This window comes from Chiloscyllium punctatum, chromosome 20 (assembly GCF_047496795.1).
Source record: "Chiloscyllium punctatum isolate Juve2018m chromosome 20, sChiPun1.3, whole genome shotgun sequence".
In the NCBI taxonomy this organism is placed as follows: domain Eukaryota; kingdom Metazoa; phylum Chordata; class Chondrichthyes; order Orectolobiformes; family Hemiscylliidae; genus Chiloscyllium; species Chiloscyllium punctatum.
In genome coordinates this window covers 84,479,207-84,498,838 of record NC_092758.1, presented here as the reverse complement: position 1 = coordinate 84,498,838, position 19,632 = coordinate 84,479,207, and the positions used below count along the sequence as shown (strand labels likewise).

The following is a 19,632-nucleotide window of genomic DNA, read 5'->3' as shown; positions in this document are numbered from 1 at the left end:
CTAGAGTAGTTTAGGCTATTTGGTCAGTATGGACGAGTTGGACCAAAGGGTTTGTTTCTATGCTGTACATCTCTATGATAGGTTAGATCAGGTCGATGGGATAAGGTGGCGAGGGAGGGCTGGACCTAGGATGGAGTGGGGGGGGGGGGGGGGGGGGGGGGGTGGGGAGATTTGCAAGCTGGTGAATTCTATGTTGAGGCCATAGGGTTGTCATCTCCGAGGTGGAAGATGAGATGTTCTTCCTCCAGTTTGCGTGTGGCATTATTTTGACGGTAGAGGAGGCCCAGGATGGACAGGTGTCAGGGGAGTGGGAGGGGGAGTTGCAAAAGCTGGCAACTGGAAGGTGGGATTGATTGGAGCATACGGACCAGAGATGTTCCCTGAATCAGTCCCTGAGTTTGTGCTCTGTCTCTCCAATGTAGAGGAGACCGTGTTGGGAGCAATGGACGCAGGAAATATACATGAATCCAGCGGAGATGTCAGAAATGAGCTCTTCCTGATTGGAGAGAGAGAAATGGCTCAGAGCTGTAGTCCCAGCAGTGCCATTGGGTGGCATGGCCATTGCTGAGCCTATCACCAACCATCCAAACAAAAAAAGATACTGTGGATCCAGACCTATAGGGAGCAGCAATGGCTAGTGCTATTATCACTGGACTGTTAATCCAGAGACATAAGTAATGTTCTGGGGACCCAGTTCAAATCCCACCATGGCAGATGGTGATATTTTAATTCAATAAATATCTGGAATTAGGACTCTAATGAGCACCATGAGTTGATTGTCAGAAAAACCCACCTGGTTCACTAATGTTCTTTAGGGAAGAAAACTGCCATCCTTACCTGGTCAGGCCTACATGTGACTCCAGACCCACAGCAAAATGGTTGACTCTTAACTGTCCTCAGGGCAATTAGGGATGAGCAATAAATGCTGGGCCTAGCCAGTGACTCCCTCATCCCGTGAATGAATGACGAGAAATATGACAAGGAGGGCTAGCTGAGCGGAGTTGGGAGCAGTGTAAGGGTGTTGGATTGGGCTAATGTATGGAGTCAGGAGAGACCATGGGAAGGTGGGGGGGAGTTGTGAGGCCACCATTGGACAGAGGGCATCCTGTACCCACAATCAAGACTATGGGCTCCGCCCATTGTTGTTTTGATTTGATTTGGATTCCACTTCGTTTATTGTCACATACTGAAATACGGTGAAATGTGTTCAATTGTATGCTATCCAGAGAAATCATACCTTACACAAATACATCAGGGTAATAGAACAGAATGCAGAATATAGTGTTAAAGCTACAGAGAAAAATCAACTCTAATAAAGGAGAGGTCCATTCATAGGTCTGCTAACGACGGGGAAGAAGCTGTTCTTCAATCTGTTAGTACATGTTTTCAAGCTTTTGAAAACATGGAGGAGGCTTTTGAGTGACCTTTAGTTGACCATTTAATGGTCCCAGTTGACCCATGAGCTTTCCTCCAGTCTCAGTCAGCATCCGAGCCACCAATCCTGTCTGCCCATGGATGGTGAGCTGCCCATTGGCGCAGTGAGTTGTGCCCTTGGCACATCCAGTCTACATAAATAAGAACTTGGGACAATTCCTGGTGTGGCCCTGCAGTCTACTTCATCCGATCTGTTCAGCTGGATTGCAATTCCTAAAGATTATTGCTGTGCCTATTGTTTGAAAAGCAGAGAGTTTGAAATCTCAGTATGGATAATTAGGTTTTTTTTGATGATTTGGTTTGTTTACAAATACTTCATTGAAGCACTCCATCACCATACGATGCCATCCAAATCCAAATGACACAAAGCCATCCCTCCTTCAGAATAAGACGGAGGTTTGGGTAGTGGTCTCCTGGAGCTGTCTTTACTTAGGCTTGTCATCACTCTGTGTTATGTTTTCCATTGACTGTTAATCATTGCTACTCCCTCCCATATGTACTTGCCCCAGGCCGTCTTCATCTGACTCCGAAGAGAGTCTGCACAATTTCGCAATATACACTACCACTATGCTTTCACCAAGTTGCCTCTGTTTGATACAGTGTGGACTGACTGTTCTGGAAAGGCAGTAGACTCTGGGCACCTAGACGGTGAAATTTAACAATACAGTTGGCACCCAAAAAAACACTGCTTGATCAGCTGCTGCTTCATACAATCTGCCTTTATAACCGGTTCCATTTATACCTGAAGAATGAAACATCAGAGAGGTGTCTCAGGGGACTGTGAATACTGTACTTTGGCCAAATCAGATCCCCCCCCCCCCGGATTACAGGACACACAAATAGTGATGCTATTGGATGCCCCGTATTTTTATGAATACCCTTCCTCCATTCTGTTTGATGAGCTTTCACTGTTAAATACCCTCCCTCTACCCTGTTAGTGCCTTCTTCCCATTAAATACCCTCCCTCCACCCTGTTAGTGCCCTCTCCCCATTAAATACCCTCCCTCCACCCTGTTGGTGCCATCTCCCCATCAAATACCCTCCCTCCACCCTGTTAGTGCCCTCTCCCCATTAAATACCCTCCCTCCACCCTGTTAGTGCCCTCTCCCCATTAAATACTCTCCCTCCACCCTGTTAGTGCCCTCTCTCCATTAAATACCCTCCCTTCACCCTGTTAGTGCCCTCGTCCCATTTAATACCCTCCCTCCACCCTGTTAGGTTCCCTGCTTTGAATTAAATGGACCTAAAGAGGGTATCGCTATAAAGTGGCAATGGCATTTTGTTGCTGAGCCATATTTCTTAAACAGGACCTTAACAGTGAAATTCCATTCTGATTTTTAAACAAATCTCGTGAGAAAAGCTGTACCTGCCTTTGACAAAATACTCCCCTCCCGTCCTTGGGACTGCCAACATCTGGGCAGTAGGAGCAGTCTTTGAACGTTTCACAAGATCTGCCAAGCTATGTCACAATCTGAGCTGTTCCCCACCCTCTCCTATTACCCATGAGCCTGGCACAGACAGTGAAGTGCTTACCCTCTGCGAGGCAGCCTGGCTGAGAAGGTCCAGTTGTATTTGCAGCAGATTAATTCTTTGAGCTGCGTGTCTCAACCCAAGGCTTGGAGTGTTGCAATAGCAGAGTTGGCACAAGGAAACATAGAATTCCTACTGTGTGGAAACAGGCCCTTTGGCCCAACAAGTCCACACCGACCCTCCAAAGAGTATCCCACTCAGACCCATTCCCCTACCCTATTACTCTACATTTCCCCCTGACTAATGCACCTAACCTACACACCCCTGAACACTACGGGCAATTTAGCAATGATCAATCAACCTAAACTGCACATCTTTGGACTGTGGGAGGAAACCAGAGCACCCGGAGGAAACCCACGCAGACACAGTGAGAATGGGTAACCTCCACACAGACAGTCACCCAAGTCTGGAATTAAACCCGGGTCCCTGGTGCTGTGAGGTAGCAGTGCTAACCACTGAGCCACCTACGTGACCAAGTCTAATTCACTGTGTGAGACCTGAAGGGCTTATGTCCAAAATGTCAACCCCCCAGCTCCTCTAATGCTGCCTGACTTGCTGTGTTTTTCGAGCGCCACACTTTCGCCTCTGACTCTCCAGCATCTGCAATCCTCACTTTCTCCAGAGTTCCTTTCCATCTCAGCCCAGCCTGTCACGGCAGTGCGAGCCCAGAATGTCCGGGTTTTGTAACAGACATCGCACATTCTGGGTCCATCTGCATTCCCTGGCAGAGTGGCTATGGGTTGGGAACTCTCGAGGCTGCAGTACTATCTGATCGCTTCTACTGGGGCGGCATGGTGGCTCAGTAGTTAGGGACCACAGCGCCAGGGACCCGGGTTTGATTCCAGCCTTGGGCGTCTGTGTGGAGTTTGCACATTCTGCCCGTGTGTGCGTGGGTTTCCTCCGGGTGCTCCGGTTTCCTCCCACAATCCAAAGGTGTGCAGGTCAGGTGAATTGGCCATGCTAAATTACCCGTAGTGTTCAGGGATGTGTAGGTTTGGTGCATTGGTTGGTGTGGACTTGTTGAGCTGAAGGGTCTGTTTCCACACTGTAAGGATTCTATTCCACTGTGTTTGGCCAACTTGCAGGGACGCAGCTTTAAGTCTCTGTTTTATTGCCTGGTAAAAGACAACCATTTTCTTTTGATCTGAAAAGTACTCTTGGGCTAATTAATCCATGGCAGCCAGGAGAGGGCTGGCCTTAAATTCGGAATCAAACTCGTTCTGATGAAGGTTACAATCCACTGTTTTGTTCCTGTCCCACCTTTGTAGAAAATCCCGCTCATAATTCCAACAGGCAGATACATACCATCTCTTGCCTCACTGTTGGTGGCCTTAATAGTATTCAACTGTTTCTCTCGTCTTGGAGGGTAAGTGATCATTTTCTCCCCTCGTGTTTCTGATTTGCACTAAAGTTCAGTTCTACAGCTGCTTCCAACAGATTTTCACTGTTAGCTTGGGCAGGTTATTCCTAGGGAGGACATTCCGAGAAGCATGGCATTCCAACCGGAACTCTCTCAACAAACACACTGACCCCCATTTACTAACCCCTGAGAAAAAGAACAGGAAATGACATCACCTTGGGAAATGACCACAGGAAATAGCATCACCAACCCAAACATTTCAATAGAAAACAAGAATCATCTGCAGTGCTTCGTCCAGAGGCTCACTGAAGATGTTACCTCGTATGGTGACAAAAGTTCTGAAAAGGAACCTTCCAGCTCAGCGAGCAAACCGACATCCAGGGCATTATACCAGTGCCCAACCCTGGCCTTATATCAACTCCTCCTGTGAGGCTTCATGATTAATGATGCGGAAATGGAGGGAGACCGGTGATCTTCCTTGCCCTGGTGAGGTGCTATTAGCATTGATTCACTGTGTAGCCAGGCTGAAAGTGGCATAGATGGGATCAAAATGGGCATCATCCTCACTCCTGGGTTATTGCGTTCACCACACCAGCCTTTTTACCGACGCTTTTGTGGAATGTGGACATCAGCGATTGGGCCAGCATTTCCGACCCCATCCCTCATTGCTCTTGAGAAGGTGATGCTGATGCATCACCTTCAGACAATATAGTCAGCATATTGTGGTCTGTTCCCCGGTATTGTTATGAAGTAGTTGTGAGATTTTGACCCAGGAGTGATAATTACCGTGTATACTCGATTAATAGTCAAATATTTTTGACTACTTTTTGAGGTTAAACTTATGGGGGGGGGGGGGGTTGACTGTAACATGGATACTATGTTTGTGGGGCTGAAATTCATGCCTGTTGAAATTCATACCATATCATTAGCAGAAGCCCAATTGACCTCTAAATGAATAAAAACAAATTATTGGTAATTCTGAAAACCCGGAGCAGAGCTCAACAGTCAGCGGACTGGAAGACCAGGAGCAGAACAAAACGGGCAGACTGAAATACTGGAGTGGGATGTGTCAGCCAGCACACTGACTCATAAACCTTGATCTGTTATCTATGAAGAACTAGGGTTGACTTTTACACGAGATATATGGAAAATTCCAGGTTATTTGTCCAAAAATAGGTGGTCGACTTTTACATGAGATCAACTATTACTCGAGTACGTACGGTATATTTCCAAGTGAGGATGGTGAGCAGCCTAGAGCAGAGTTTGCAGATGATGCTGTTCCTGTATATTCACTGCCTTTGTTGTAGAGTCTGCCTGTTTGTGAGGTTCTGCAATTTGAGATTAGATTCCCTACAGTGAGAAAACGGGCCCTTCGGCCCAACAAGTCCACACCGACCCTCCGAAGAGCAACCCACCCAGTCCCATTCCCCTACGTTTACCCCTGACTAATGCACTATGGGCAATTTAGCATGGCCAATTCACCTAACCTGCACATTTTTGGACTGTGGGAGGAAACCGGAGCACCCGGAGGAAACCCACGCAGACACGGGGAGAACGTGCAAACTCCACACAGAGAGTCACCTGAGGCGGGAATTGAACCTGCGTCTCTGGCGCTGTGAGGCAGCAGTACTAACCACTGTGCCACCGTGCCACCCTCCTTTTTAATCTGTCAGCCAGGACTCCCTAATGAATAGCCCCAATCAGGGAACTCCGATTCTGTGAGGTGGAGTTGGCTGAACTCGTTGCAATTGCTGCACACAGTGCTGTATTCACAGTGGAGGGAATTAATAACTAGCATGAGGGGACATAATTACAAACTGAGGGATGATAGATAAAGGACAGATGTCAGGTAATTTCTTTACCCAGAGAGTAGTAGAGGCGTGGAATGTCCTGCCTGCAACAATTGTAGACTCGCCAACTTCAAAGTTATTTATATGGTAATTGGATAAGTATATGGATGAAAATGGAATAGTGTAGGTTGGGTGAGCTTTAATTGGTTCTAAAGGTCGGCACAACATCAAGGGCTGAAGGGCCTGTACTATGCTGCAATGTTTTATGTTAAAGGTGTTCTTAAAGATGGTAGATGAGGCACCAATCAAGCAGCTGTGTCCAGATGGCGCATTAGTCTGAGCTTGGGAGTATTCCTGATATGTGCCTTGTAGCTGGTGGACAGGCCTTTGTGAGTCAGGAGAATCTAAATTTGTTCTTATAGCCATGGTGTTAATGTAGAGACAAACAAAAACTGCAGATGCTGGAATCCAAGGTAGACAGGCAGGAGGCTGGAAGAACACAGCAAGCATCAGGAGGTGGAGACGTCGAAGTTTCAGATGTAACCTTTCTTCAGAACTGGGGGTGGGTGTTGGGGGCGGTGGGGAGAGGGGCGGGGAAGCTGCTGATAAAGGGGTGGGGGAGGGTTTTTTGGTGTGGGGGAGGTAAGCACAGGTAAAGGGTATGACCTGGTTAGTCAATGGGAGGAATGAATCCGGTTGGTGGCAGGAAGGAGTGAGAGGGAGACAGGGATGGAAAGGGAGGTTATTTGAATTTGAAGAACTCAATGTTGAGTCATCCAGGCTGTAGGCTGCCCAGGCAAGAGATGAGGTATTGTTTCTTCAACTTGTGCTTTGATTCACTTTGGCATTGGAGGAAGCTGAGAATGGTCATGTCGGAAGAGGAATTAAAAAGCGTGGTGACCAGGAGCTCAGATCGCATCCGGCTGTGTTGGTTGGCGAGACATTGTCCTGAGTTTACGGTTTGAGGTTATCTGGCTAGTCCCAGTTTCTGGTGAGTGGTGAGCCCCAGGATGTTTGAGAGCAGGTTAGTCTGTTACGCTAACCTTAAAGGGAAGGGATGTTGAAGCAAGTGCTCAACACAGTTTGATCTAACCAGCAGCTGAGTGTAAACACTCGTCCTTGTTCAGTTTTAATTTGAATGTTCTTGCCCCCAGGCTGTGGAGTACAACATCTTTGAAGGAACAGAGTTGTGTGGAGCTCCTGTTGTCGTCATCAGTCAGGGCAAGATTGTGCTGGAAGATGGGAACCTTCATGTCACTCCGGGAAGCGGCCGCTTTATTCCCTGCAAGCCCTTTGCAGACTTTGTACACAAGCGCATCAAGGCACGAAAGCAGGTAAGGCAGTCTCTGTGTGTGAATCTGTAGCTTTTTAATCGTCGTCTTTACCGGTTTCCTGTGAAGTGCCCGCGGGTGATTTTAATCAACCAAGATAAAGTGAGGACTGCAGATGCTGGAGATCAGAGTCAAAAAGTGTGGTGCTGGAAAAGCACAGCAGGTCAGGCAGCATCCAAGGAGCTGGAGAATCGACGTTTTTCCAGCATGATCTCTTCCTCAGGAATGTCATTCCTGATAAAGAGCTTACGCTCGAAACATCGACTCTCCTGCTGCTCGGGTGCTGCCTGACCAGCTGTGCTTTTCCAGCACCACACTTTTTGCCAATGGGTGTATTTAACCAAGTTAAACACATCATCCAGGCAACAGGGAGCTGCTCTCCCTGGGATTTACATACAAAGGGAAATGGCTAGCGTGGCAAGTTATCACTCAGCAAGGCAATGGGGCAGCCCTTGTTTTTGCAAACGTGTGTTGAGTGATTCAGAGTTGATTAACATAGGGATGAAATGTTGTTCAGGGTAACATTAGTGAGCATGTTGCTTGATCTATTTGGCAAATGACAGAAGGGTTGCAACATCGAAAAGACATTTGGACAGGGAGACGATAGGGTTAGGGTTCAACAGATGTGTAGGTAGTTGGGGCTTGTTTAGTTTGGTCGTACAGGCGGGTTGGACCGAAGGGTGCGTTTCCGTGTGGTGTGATACTGTCAGTTCCACGCTTGGCAGCCGCTTAGAGATTCTGCAAACGCCTGTAAATTTCGGAATTCTCTGCCTCTTGCTTCATGATTTCTGCCCGTTGGCTCACTTGGATGGATGCCAACGACGTGAGTTTAGTTCCCTCAACCGGCTGAGGTTAACACGAGGGGCTTCCCTCCTCGCCCTCACCCCTCGCCTGAGGCGTGCTGACCACTGCCACTCGTCTCTCTCCGAGTTCCTTTGGGACTGTGGCGATTTGAGCTTTGTTTGTCGAGGATTCTTTTTGAGTTGTGAGCCAGTGCCAGTTCCCAACAAGATGACCCCTTTCTGAGAAATGTCTCTGCACCTGTATCTGAGGCAGAAGGCGACAGACAGATTTGGTGTCTGGTGCGGGAGTGGCTATCAGAGCCAGGTGGCAGCAGAGACAGAAAGTGAAACAGTGTGCTCCTCATCCTGTTAGCCGGCTGTCAAAATTTGCAAGTGTGGCAGTGTCACAAGCACTGGAATATCACAAGATGACTCTCCCTTGAGAATACAAGGCGGCAAGGGCTTATGTAAACCCTGAGTGCAGATGGTCAATGACGAACTATCTGCAGGGGGCATCACATGACCTTCAACTGCGCCAACAATGGGTTACCCAGCATCCTCCACCAACAAAGGCACAGAGCAACCTCAAGCCTGTGGAGGGAAATGACTGGCCTGTCCCCCAGCTCCGGGTGTTAACATCAGGCTGGAAAATATCAACACATCATCGCATTTTAATTTTGCCTAATTCATCTCCACCTACTGTGACTAAGTCTAGCCTCGGGCGAGGGAAGGGCGATGTCAAGGACGGAAAATCAGAACCAGCCCTTTTAGGGATGAAGCTGAGAAATGTTTCTTCAAGCAGAAGGCCGGTGGAAGTTTGGAACTCTCTTCTGCAAATGGCAACTGATGAAAGATTGATTTGTTCACTTCAAAGACAAGTGAGCGATTTTGTCAAAGGGCGTGAGCTAGACTTTGGCAACACTCAGTTGGGTTGCAGATTGGCTTTGATCTCATTGAATAACCTTGTGTGCCTCACTTTGTCTGAGCAACCCATGATCTGTGTCCTTGTTCGCTGTGTACTGCTCACAAAACAAAACTTTTCACTGTATTTAGGTACGCATGACTACAATAAATCAATCAGTTGAGCAATCAAATGGCTTCCTCCCTTTGATTACAAGCCGACAACTTCCAAGGCAGATGACACCAAAATTGGAGGTGAGGTAGACAGCGAAGATGGTTACCTCAGATTACAACAGAATCTTGATCAGATGGGCCAATGGGCTGAGAAGTGGCACATGGAGTTTAATTTAGATAAATATAAGATGCTGCACTTTGGGGAAGCAAACCTTAACAGGACTTATACACTTCATGGTAAGGTCCTAGGGAGTGTTGCTGAACAAAGAGACCTTGAAGTGCAGGTTCATAGCACTTTGAAAGTGGAGTCGCTGGTAGATTGGATAGTGAAGAAGGCGTTTGGTATACTTTCCTTTATTGATCAGAGTGTTGAGTACAGGCGTTGGGGGGGTCATGTGGCTGTACAGGATATTGGTTAGGCCAATGTTGGAAGGCTTTTGCCTGAAACGTTGATTTCGCTGCTCGTTGGATGCTGCCTGAACTGCTGTGCTCTTCCAGCACCACTAATCCAATGTTGGAATATTCCATGCAATTTTGGTCTCCTTCCTTTCGGAAGGATGTTGTGAAACTTGAAAGTATTCAGAAAAGATTTACAAGGATATTGCCAGGGTTGGAGGATTTCAGCTGTAGGGAGAGGTTGAATAGGCTGGGGCTGTTTTCCCTGGAGTGTCGGAGTCTGAGGGGTGACCTTATAGAGGTTTATAAAATCATGAGGGGCATGGATAGGATAAATAGACAAAGTCTTTTCCCTGCGGTGGGGGAGTCCACACTAGAGGGCACAGGTTTAGGGTGAGAGAGGAAAGATATAAAAGGGACCTAAGGGGCAACGTTTTCATGCAGAGGGTGGTACGGGTATGGAATGAGCTGCCAGAGGAAGTGGTGGAGGCTGGTAGAATTGCAACATTTAACAGGCACCAGAATTGTCACCTGTTCCAAGGCAGTCAGCTTATTCTGTTGAAGCAGTTCACCCAGACATACAGCAGGGGGAATTCGTCAAGAAACGAGAGACAGATCCCACTGTCACTGCTGGGATCTGGCTCTCGTCCCTTGGCTAATGGCCCGTGCTGTATGTCTGGGGGGGATTATAAAATTGATGGACAGTGCTGGAGATGGCAGGAGCCGATTCTCCTCCTGCTTCCAATCCTCTGCCTCTCCCAACGTAATTCTGAAATGCAGCTGACAACAGTTAGAAAGGGAGCTTTGTCTGTGAGTGACTTGCGTTTTATCCTTGCGTTCCCCGACTGATATGTATCCCCAATCTCAATTAGATTAGATTATGGATGCTAGGAAATTGTTTCCGTTAGGTGAGGAGACTAGGACCCGTGGACACAGCCTTAGAATTAGAGGGGGCAAATTCAGAACAGAAATGCGGAGACATTTCTTCAGCCGGAGAGTGGTGGGCCTGTGGAATTCATTGCCGCAGAGTGCAGTGGAGGCCGGGACGCTAAATGTCTTCAAGGCAGAGATTGATAGATTCTTGTTGTCTCGGGGAATTAAGGGCTACAGGGAGAATGCGGGTAAGTGGAGTTGAAGTGCCCACCAGCCATGATTGAATGGCGGAGTGGACACGATGGGCCGAATGGCCTTACTTCTGCTCCTATGTCTTATGGTCTTATTAGATTACCTACAGTGTGGAAACAGGCCATTCGACCTAACAAGTCCACACCGACCCGCCAAAGCGCAACCCACCCATACCCCTTACCTAACACTATGGGCAATTTAGCATGGCCAATTCACCTGCCCTGCACATCTTTGGACTGTGAGAGGAAACCGAAGCACCCGGAGGAAACACACGCAGACATGGAGAGAATGCGCAAACTCCACACAGCCCTTGCTGTTTGTGTCAGAAAGAATAACCAACAGGATGAAGACCTTTCTCCACATCAGGACAGGAGCTCCAAATGCCTGCTCACCTGTTCCTGGGTTAATACCACTCACTGCCAAAGGCTGTTTCAGTTGGGACCACCTTCTTCTGAAAATTAGTTCAATTGTGACAGGAACCTCTGTCCTTTTCCATTAGGGAAAAGGACGGCTAGTTGAATGTTTTGAACCATCTCAGCAAAAGCTTCACAAACTGCTTCGCAATTCGGAGGTTAAAAAGTTTCACCTTATTTTGTAAGGGATTGCAGATTGTGATATCCCCAGCGAAAAGAGTGTGTAACTAGGCCCAGAGATCCAGAACACTCAAAGCTGGTTACTGATAAATGAAGTTTGTTCACCAGACTTTGTGAAGCCTGATGACCAGGCATCATAACACAGGAACCTGAGACTGTTAAATGTTTGAGCCCGTTTCAATAGGAACGTGACTGATCTTTCTAAACCAATCCTGACGAGTAAATCTGCCTTGCATTGTTTCAATGATGACCTTGATTGACTTTAGTTTGTCAAATCTTGAGAATTCACAATTCGATTCTATTCCCCGGCTATTCTCAGATGGTAGTTGGAGTACAATTTTAATTCCCCAAAAGTGGTCACCTCACCAAGGGCAGGCAGAAAGAGTTAGTCTAATTTAACGTCACGTGCGGCACAATGGTGTGGGCTGAAGGGCCTGTCCCTGTGCTGGACTGTTCCATGTTCTAACCATGATCCATGTCCAAGGCAATTAGCACTCAGTGGTTAGCACTGCTGCCTCACTGTGCCAGGGACCTGGGTTCGATTCCAGCCTCTAGCAACTCTCTCTGTGTAAACCCCACACATTCTCCCCGTGTCTGCCTGGGTTTCCTCCGGGTGCTCCAGTTTCCTCCCACAGTCCAAACATGTTCTGGATGGGGGGGATTGGCCATGCTAAATTGCCCCTAGTGCCCAAGGATGTGTAGGTTAGGTGGGACAGCCATGAGAAATATGGGGTGAGGGCAGGGGCTGAGTCTGGCTGCTCTTTGGAGGGTTGGTGCAGACTTGATGGGCTGAATGGCCTCTTTCTACACTGTAGGGATTCTATGATTCAATAAAAAGTTGATCTACCATCAGTTACGATTTGTGGAGGGGATTTTTAAACACTCTTGCGTATGGAAGGGTTTTCTAGGGATTTACACACCACAGGATTTTCTGTTTTTAACTTATAAATAGTGCCTCCTGTGTGATCAGGATTAGTTCCACAGAGTCAGTGAGATGTACAGCATGGAAACAGACCCTACAGTCCAACTCGTCCGTGCCGACCAGATATCCCAACCTAACCTAGTCCCATTTGCCAGCACTTGGCCCATATCCCTTCCTATTCATATACCCATCCAGATGTTTTTTATCTGTTATAATTGTACCAGCCTCCACCACTTCCTCTGTCAGCTCATTCCATACACACACCACCAGCTACATGAAAACTTTGCCCCTTAGGTCCCTTTTATTTCTTTCCCCTTTCACCCTAAACCTATGCCCTCTCATCCTGGACTCCCCCACCCCAGGGAAAAGACTTGGCCTATTTACCCATTCCAGGCCCCTCATGATTTTATACCTCGATCAGGTTTTATAAACCCTTCAGCCTCCAGCGCTCCAGAGAAAGCAACCCCAGTCTATTCAGCCTCTCCCTAAAAGCCTCTCCTGCTGGTGTTTCCTAATATCTTAGAGTCACAGAATACAAACCCTACAGTTTGGAATTAGGCCATTTGGCCCAACACGTCCACACCATCTGTCAGGAGAGAATGAGTGAGTGTGTGTGTCTGAGAGAGCGAGAGGGTGTGTGTATGTCTGTGGGACAGAACGAGCAAGTGGAGGTATGTGTGTCTGTGAGAGAGAGTGTGGGTGCGTGTGTGTTTGAGAGAGAGAGTGGGTGGGTGTGCGTGTGTCTGAGAGAGTGAGTGGGTGGGTGTGTCTGAGTGAGTGAGTGAGTGGGTGTGTCTGAGTGAGTGAGTGGGTGCATGTGTCTGAGAGAGAGAGAGTGGGTGCGTGAGTGTCTGAGAGAGAGAGAGAGTGGGTGTGTATGTGTGTATGAGAGAGAGAGAGAGTGGGTGTGTGTCTGAGAGAGTGTGGGTGGGTGCCTGTGTGTCTGAGAGAGAGTGAGTGGGTGCGTGTGTCTGAGAGAGAGAGAATGTGTGTGCATGTGTGTCTGAGGGAGAGAGTGTGAGTGGGTGCCTGTGTGTCTGAGAGAGAGTGAGTGAGTGTGTGTCTGAGAGAGAGTGAGTGAGTGTGTGTCTGAGAGAGAGTGAGTGGGTGTGTGTCTGAGAGAGAGTGAGTGGGTGTGTGTCTGAGAGAGAGTGAGTGGGTGTGTGTCTGAGAGAGAGTGAGTGGGTGTGTGTCTGAGAGAGTGTGAGTGGGTGCCTGTGTGTCTGAGAGAGAGTGAGTGAGTGTGTGTCTGAGAGAGAGTGAGTGAGTGTGTGTCTGAGAGAGAGTGAGTGAGTGTGTGTCTGAGAGAGAGTGAGTGGGTGTGTGTCTGAGAGAGAGTGAGTGGGTGTGTGTCTGAGAGAGAGTGAGTGGGTGTGTGTCTGAGAGAGAGTGAGTGGGTGTGTGTCTGAGGGAGAGAGTGTGAGTGGGTGCCTGTGTGTCTGAGAGAGAGTGAGTGGGTGTGTGTCTGAGAGAGAGTGAGTGGGTGTGTGTCTGAGAGAGAGTGAGTGGGTGTGTGTCTGAGAGAGAGTGAGTGGGTGTGTGTCTGAGAGAGAGTGAGTGGGTGTGTGTCTGAGAGAGTGAGTGAGTGCGTGTGTCTGAGAGAGAGAGAGAGAGAGAGAGAGAGAGAGGGTGCATGTGTGTCTGAGAGAGAGTGAGCGAGTGGTTATGTGTGTCTGAGAGAGAGAATGGGTGGTTGCGTGTGTGTCTGGGAGAGACAGTGACTGGGTGCGTGTGTGTCTGAGAGAGGGAGTGAGTGAGTGGGTGTGTGTCTGAGACAGAGAGTGATAGAGAGAGAGAGTGCCTGTGTGTCGGAGAGAAAGAGAGAGAGTGAGTGGGTGCATATCTGAGTGTCAGAGAGAGAGTGTGAGTGACTGGGTGCGTGTGTGTCAAAGAGAGAGAGTGAGTGGATGCGTGTGTGTGTGTCCGAGAGAGAGTGAGTTTGTTTGTGCGTGTGAGTCTGAGAGAGAGAGGAAGAGTGGGTGGGTGTTTGTGAGTCTGAGAGAGAAAGAGAGTTAGTGGGTGTGTGTCTGAGTGAGAGAGTGAGTGGGTGTGTGTGTGTCTGAGAGAGAAAGATTGTGAGTGGGTGTGTGTGAGAGGAGAGTGGGTGGGTGTGTGTGAGAGAGAGTGGGTGGGTGGGTGTGTGTGTGTCTGAGAGAAAGTGAACGGGGGGGTTGTGTGTGTCTGAGAGAGAGAGAGAGTGAGTGGGTGTGTGTCTGAGAGAGTGAGTGAGCGGGGGTGTGTGTGTCTGAGAGAGAGAGTGAGCGGGGGTGTGTGTGTCTGAGAGAGAGTGAGTGGGAGGATGCACGTGTGTCTGAGAGAGAGAGTGAGCAGATGCGTGGGTCTGAGAGAGAGTGAGCGGAGGGTATGTGTGTGTCTGAGAGAGTGAGTGAGCGGGTGTGTGTGTGTATCTGAGAGAGTGAGTGAGCGGCGGGGGGGGGGGGGGTGGGGGGGTTGTGTGTGTCTGAGAGAGAGTGAGTGGGTGTGTGTGTGAGAGAGTCCTGCGCCGAACCATTGCCCCAGCTACACTTGCAGGCACGCTCCCCTGTCTCAGCATTCCTTGGGATTAGCCCTGTCCCCATTGGCTGGAGAGCAGCCCTACCTGACCTAGGGGGTCTCCACTGGATTGTGTGTGTCTGGCTGGAAGCCCAATCTATCAAACCCCACTGTGAAAAGGAGTCTTGGCTTCTGTCCTTTTTATGATGTCTTCCCACAGCCACTACCATCTTGCTGCTGGTTGAAAGTGCATCCCCTCCTGCCTCCCCAACTCCTTCCCCTCCAACCTCTGCTCGATGTTATCTCCTCTGGTTTGGTATCACTCTGTGTCATTACTGAATTCAAACTTGTATCAAGATGTGACGACTACATTGCATACTATCTCTTTCACAATGAGTGCTAGATCATTTCAACACAAGATCTGCTGCTGAGCTGTTCACTCAATATACTCTGGAAGGAATCATCTCAGACATCGGTTTGCAATCTATTTTTATTTGAAGGCAGAAGTTTTAATGCAGGTTTAACAGCAAGTAGGGCAGAGTGCTGAATAGACATCATTTTGACAGGTTAGGGTTAATGTATCAGATTACGGCCTGGTGTTGTTGATCTAGGGGTTATGGTAAATGAGTCTAACCTTTGTTCCAAAACCTCTCTCTCTCCCTTTCATTTTGGGGACAGGAGAGAAAAATTTAAAAAAAGTCACCCTCTGGGCTCATTTCTCATAGTAATAACTCTTGTCAAACACAGCTTTTATTAGGCCCCCTGTAGAAAACATCAAATGGACAGAACCCAGAGAGCCTTGATTTCTTGTGAAGGGAACGAGAAACAATTTGCCAGTTTCTTTTTTTTTGGAATGTATTGGATGACAATATACTTAATGTTGGCTTGGAAGATTTGAGGTCACTTTTATCATTGTTGGAATTAATGGGATTCTTGCATTGTCAGGGACCATTGGAGCAGTGTGACCCTGATGCCCCAGACTTCTAAAGGGGGTTTGTAGTTTGTCTCTTTTTCCCTTCACAGAGCAGATGCATTGACTGCGGGAGCTCGTTAACATCATGGAAGGAAAGCGCAGCACGTAGTCCAACTCTCTTTTAATAATGCTACCAGGAGCTTCCCCCGACAGCAGTGATTGTCAACTCTTAATGAACGGATTCATCCGAACGAATAGGGGCTCCATCTGCGCTGAGTTAAGACGATATTGGGGTCCCTGAGCTAGAGAGAAAGTCCGGCTTCCTGTTGTTCATCGCAGTCCAGTCTGCTCTGCTCTGTGGGCATCTATGACAACGGCTGCCCCACCCCAGTCACTGTTGACTAACCTGGTTGCTCCCTCAGAACACAGGGCTCACTCTCAGACCTGGTGTGTCCAGGTGACCGTTGTCGATGACGGCAGCAGCCAATCAGAAAGTGTAACATTAAGAAATGGAGCTGTCATCCATTTATCGTGTCCCAGAAGGGACTCTGTGAGTTCAGAGAAATGCCTGAGATTTTTTTTAATGTTCTTGTATCGATTGGAATGCCTCTCCCTCGTGCGATTTCCAGGTCCTATTCTTCAATTGATCAGACAATCCAGGAGCCAATGTTGGTAAACAACAAATGGGAAGTATCAACTGTTGGTAAAAAGTCTGTATAAAACCAGCTGAGACAACACACTGCCTTAGAAAGCCATTAAACACTGACATGTTTAAAATACTCCAGTGTTATACGCATTTGGAAAACTTGTCCTTACAGTGCAGGGGAATGGGATTGACAGGGTAATAAGAGGATGTGTTTTAACAGAACAGCGCAACAATTTTGATGGACTGAATGGAAAATTCTCCTTTCTGTATTCCTGGATGGACTAAAGCACCAGAAGGGGCAAACTAATCCTTTCCTGCTGTTAACTCGCGGTTTCAGAACTCCACAATATAATATTTTGCAAATGTGCGTCTCCGACATAATGTCAGCACCTTTCGGTCCTGACAGCAGATGGAGGGAAGAGTTCAAAGGAATATTTTTGCCTCTAATTGATGTACAATGACGCTATATATAGATCTCATTCTTGTACAGCAGTTAGAGGGCAAAAATGCAACAGTGAAACATCCCTGATCAAAGAGCCTGGAGCAGTCCTCTATTTTTTAAGGTGCATTACTCACATCAGGAGCTGTCATTTCAGTTTGGTTCACGAAATCCAGGAGGAAAGCTTGTTCTGTCAGTCCGGACTTTTAAGCTACAGACTTCCCCTGAAAGCTACGTGTCCACCTGCAATCCACAAATGGTTTAGTTATTTCCATCATTTGTTCTTTTGATTTTTTTTTAAGTCTCTGAAAATACGTCTTGCCTCACTTCAGCATGAATTAGACTTTGGAGAAAGTAGGATTAGGGTTTTATTGACATTCAAGCAGAGGGACATCGGTGTACAGTGAAGGTGTCATCGTCTTAGATACAGCAAGCCAGAATGAACAGAAGCGGCCATCTTAGATACAAAACCCGAACAGCCATTTTAGATACAAGCAACAGACTTTGAAAAACAAAGCAGAAGTACGAGAAACCGAACCAACAAGAAAGGGAAACATCTGGGGTGGCATGATGCCTCATAGCACCAGGGACCCAGGTTCGATTCCAGCCTCGGGCGATTGCCTGTATGGAGTTTGCACATTCTCCCTGTGTCTACATGGGTGTGTTCCGGTTTCCTCCCACAGTCCAAAGATGTGCAGGTTACGGTGAATTGCCCACGCTAACTTGCCCATAGTATTCGGGGATATGTAGGCTAGGCGCATTAGTCAGGGGTGAATATAGGGCAGGGGGCTGGGTCTGGGTGGGTTACTCTTCGGAGGGTCGGTGTGGACTTATTGGGCCAAAGGGCCTGTTTCCATACTGTAAGGATTCTAATTCTAATTCTTAACATCTTATCTGTATGAGGAAAGTGGGTCTCCATCCCCACAGTCAGGAGTCACTAGTAACTCGCTGCTGCCACTGGCCCACAGAGCTGCAGGAGGAATGTAGTTACATTGGAGCAGGAGGAAGCTATTCAGCCCCTCAGGTTTGCTCTGCTGTTCCAATGAATGAGCTTTTATTGTCACATGGACTTACCTTGAGTTCAGGGAAGAGTTTACAAATCACCACTTACAGCTCCATCTTGGCTGCAAAGTACCCAGGTACAGCTGCTTCAGTGCGAATTCTTAGGGGGAATAAACAATTAGAAAAATAAAGAAATAAAATAGCTGGCCTGACAGATCGTAGAAATAAGTGAGAAAATGGAGAACTGAAAAGTTGAGAACAGCACTCCATCCGATCCACTGGGCCTCACCTCAAGGCCGGGAGACTGATCCGGCGTCATCTCAAGGCCCAAAGTCCACGCTGGGCTGAAAGACCATCCCAGGCTGCCGAGAGACCAGACCAGGCCAGCGGGAGACAGCTGGGAGTCTGGGCCCGCACGCTGAGGCCTGAGCTCTGGGCCTGCCATGAGTCTGGGGTCCAGGCCCGCACTGAGGCCTAGGGTCCGGGCCCACCCTGAGACTGGGTGTCTGGGCGCGCCATGAGGCCTGGGGTCCAGGCCCGCACTGAGGCCTAGGGTCCGGGCTCACCCTGAGACTGGGTGTCTGGGCACGCCATGAGGCCTGGGGTCCAGGCCCACGGTGAGGCCATTGCTGAGAAGAAAAACAACGCAAAGGAAAAGAAAATGGAACAGACGGAGTGGATAAACTCTGACAGAAGAGTCTCCTTCCAACACCAGCTAGATGGTGATTGACCATCCACCAAAGGATCTTTCTGTTTGTAAAACCTGATGGATGCACACTCTGACGTGCTACAGAAACAAATATCGAGGAAGCTCTGTGTGCTTCAGACCTGTGTTATGTTTCCAGACTGGTATTGTTGCTGGCTGTCAGCTCCTTATCTAGACACTACACTGTAGCCTCCTCTGGGAGAGACTGCCTGGAGTGATGCTTGAACCCTTCAATTTCTGACTCGAAGCAGAAGCAGGCATTTTGATGAAATGCACCAGTTTCTAGGCTGCAGGTTGCCGATGAATTGCTGCAGCTCCCAACATTCAAATGGAACAAGAGCTGGGCCCATTCCACTCGCTGACATGATTATCATGTACACCAAGATCTCTCTGACAGCTCGCAGTCCCAGTGCATGTGGCTGACAGTTCCCTGTACAGTCGTGGTGTCAGTAAATGCAGTATTCACTCAAATTTCATTACGTGTACTCTTAGAGGTCTTCAACTCAACTGTTTAAATTCCTGCATCCTTTCTTCAATTTTGAAGTTTTTGACCCAGAGTCTCCCCAGCCTTGCAGTAGACTTCCCTTTCGTTTTGCCCAGGTTTAGGAGAAAGTGAGGACTGCAGATGCTGGAGATCAGGGTCAAAAAGTGTGGTGCTGGAAAAACACAGCAAGTCAGGCTGCATCTGAGGAGCAGGAGAGTCAATCTTTCGAGCATCAGGAATGGGATGAAGAGCTTATACTCAAAACATCGACTGTCCTGCTCCTCAGATGCTGTCTGACTTGCTGTGCTTTTCCAGCACTATACCTTTTGACCCGGGTTGATTTTCCTCATCTGCGGGGTGACCCAGATCTTCTCGAATGACTCTTGGGAAATCAGGACCAGGAGATACAGTCCTCAAGCTATGGATGAGACTAGGAAAGGTTTCTTCAACTCAAAACCTTGGCCATTGTCAACCTCAGAAAGCTGTGGAGGCCAAGCCACTGAATGTATCCAAGAAAGATTCTTATTTGTCTCTCAGATGTGCTTTTTAAAAGGCATCGAGGGCTACTGGGAGAAAGAAGGATGTGGTGGGGGATTCGCCATGGTCGTTATT

At 48.1% G+C, this 19,632-nt stretch overlaps 1 protein-coding gene across 4 annotated transcripts in view; it reads left to right on the top strand.

The window, feature by feature from the left end:
- LOC140492234 (dihydropyrimidinase-related protein 3-like) overlaps positions 1-19,632 on the top strand; it is a 240,286-nt gene that overhangs the window by 196,342 nt on the left and 24,312 nt on the right. For all 4 annotated transcript variants that reach the window (XM_072591147.1, XM_072591145.1, XM_072591144.1 and 1 more), the window contains exon 12: positions 7,269-7,448. In XM_072591147.1, the coding sequence (XP_072447248.1) occupies positions 7,269-7,448 (180 nt within the window). The remainder of the gene's footprint in view (positions 1-7,268; positions 7,449-19,632) is intronic.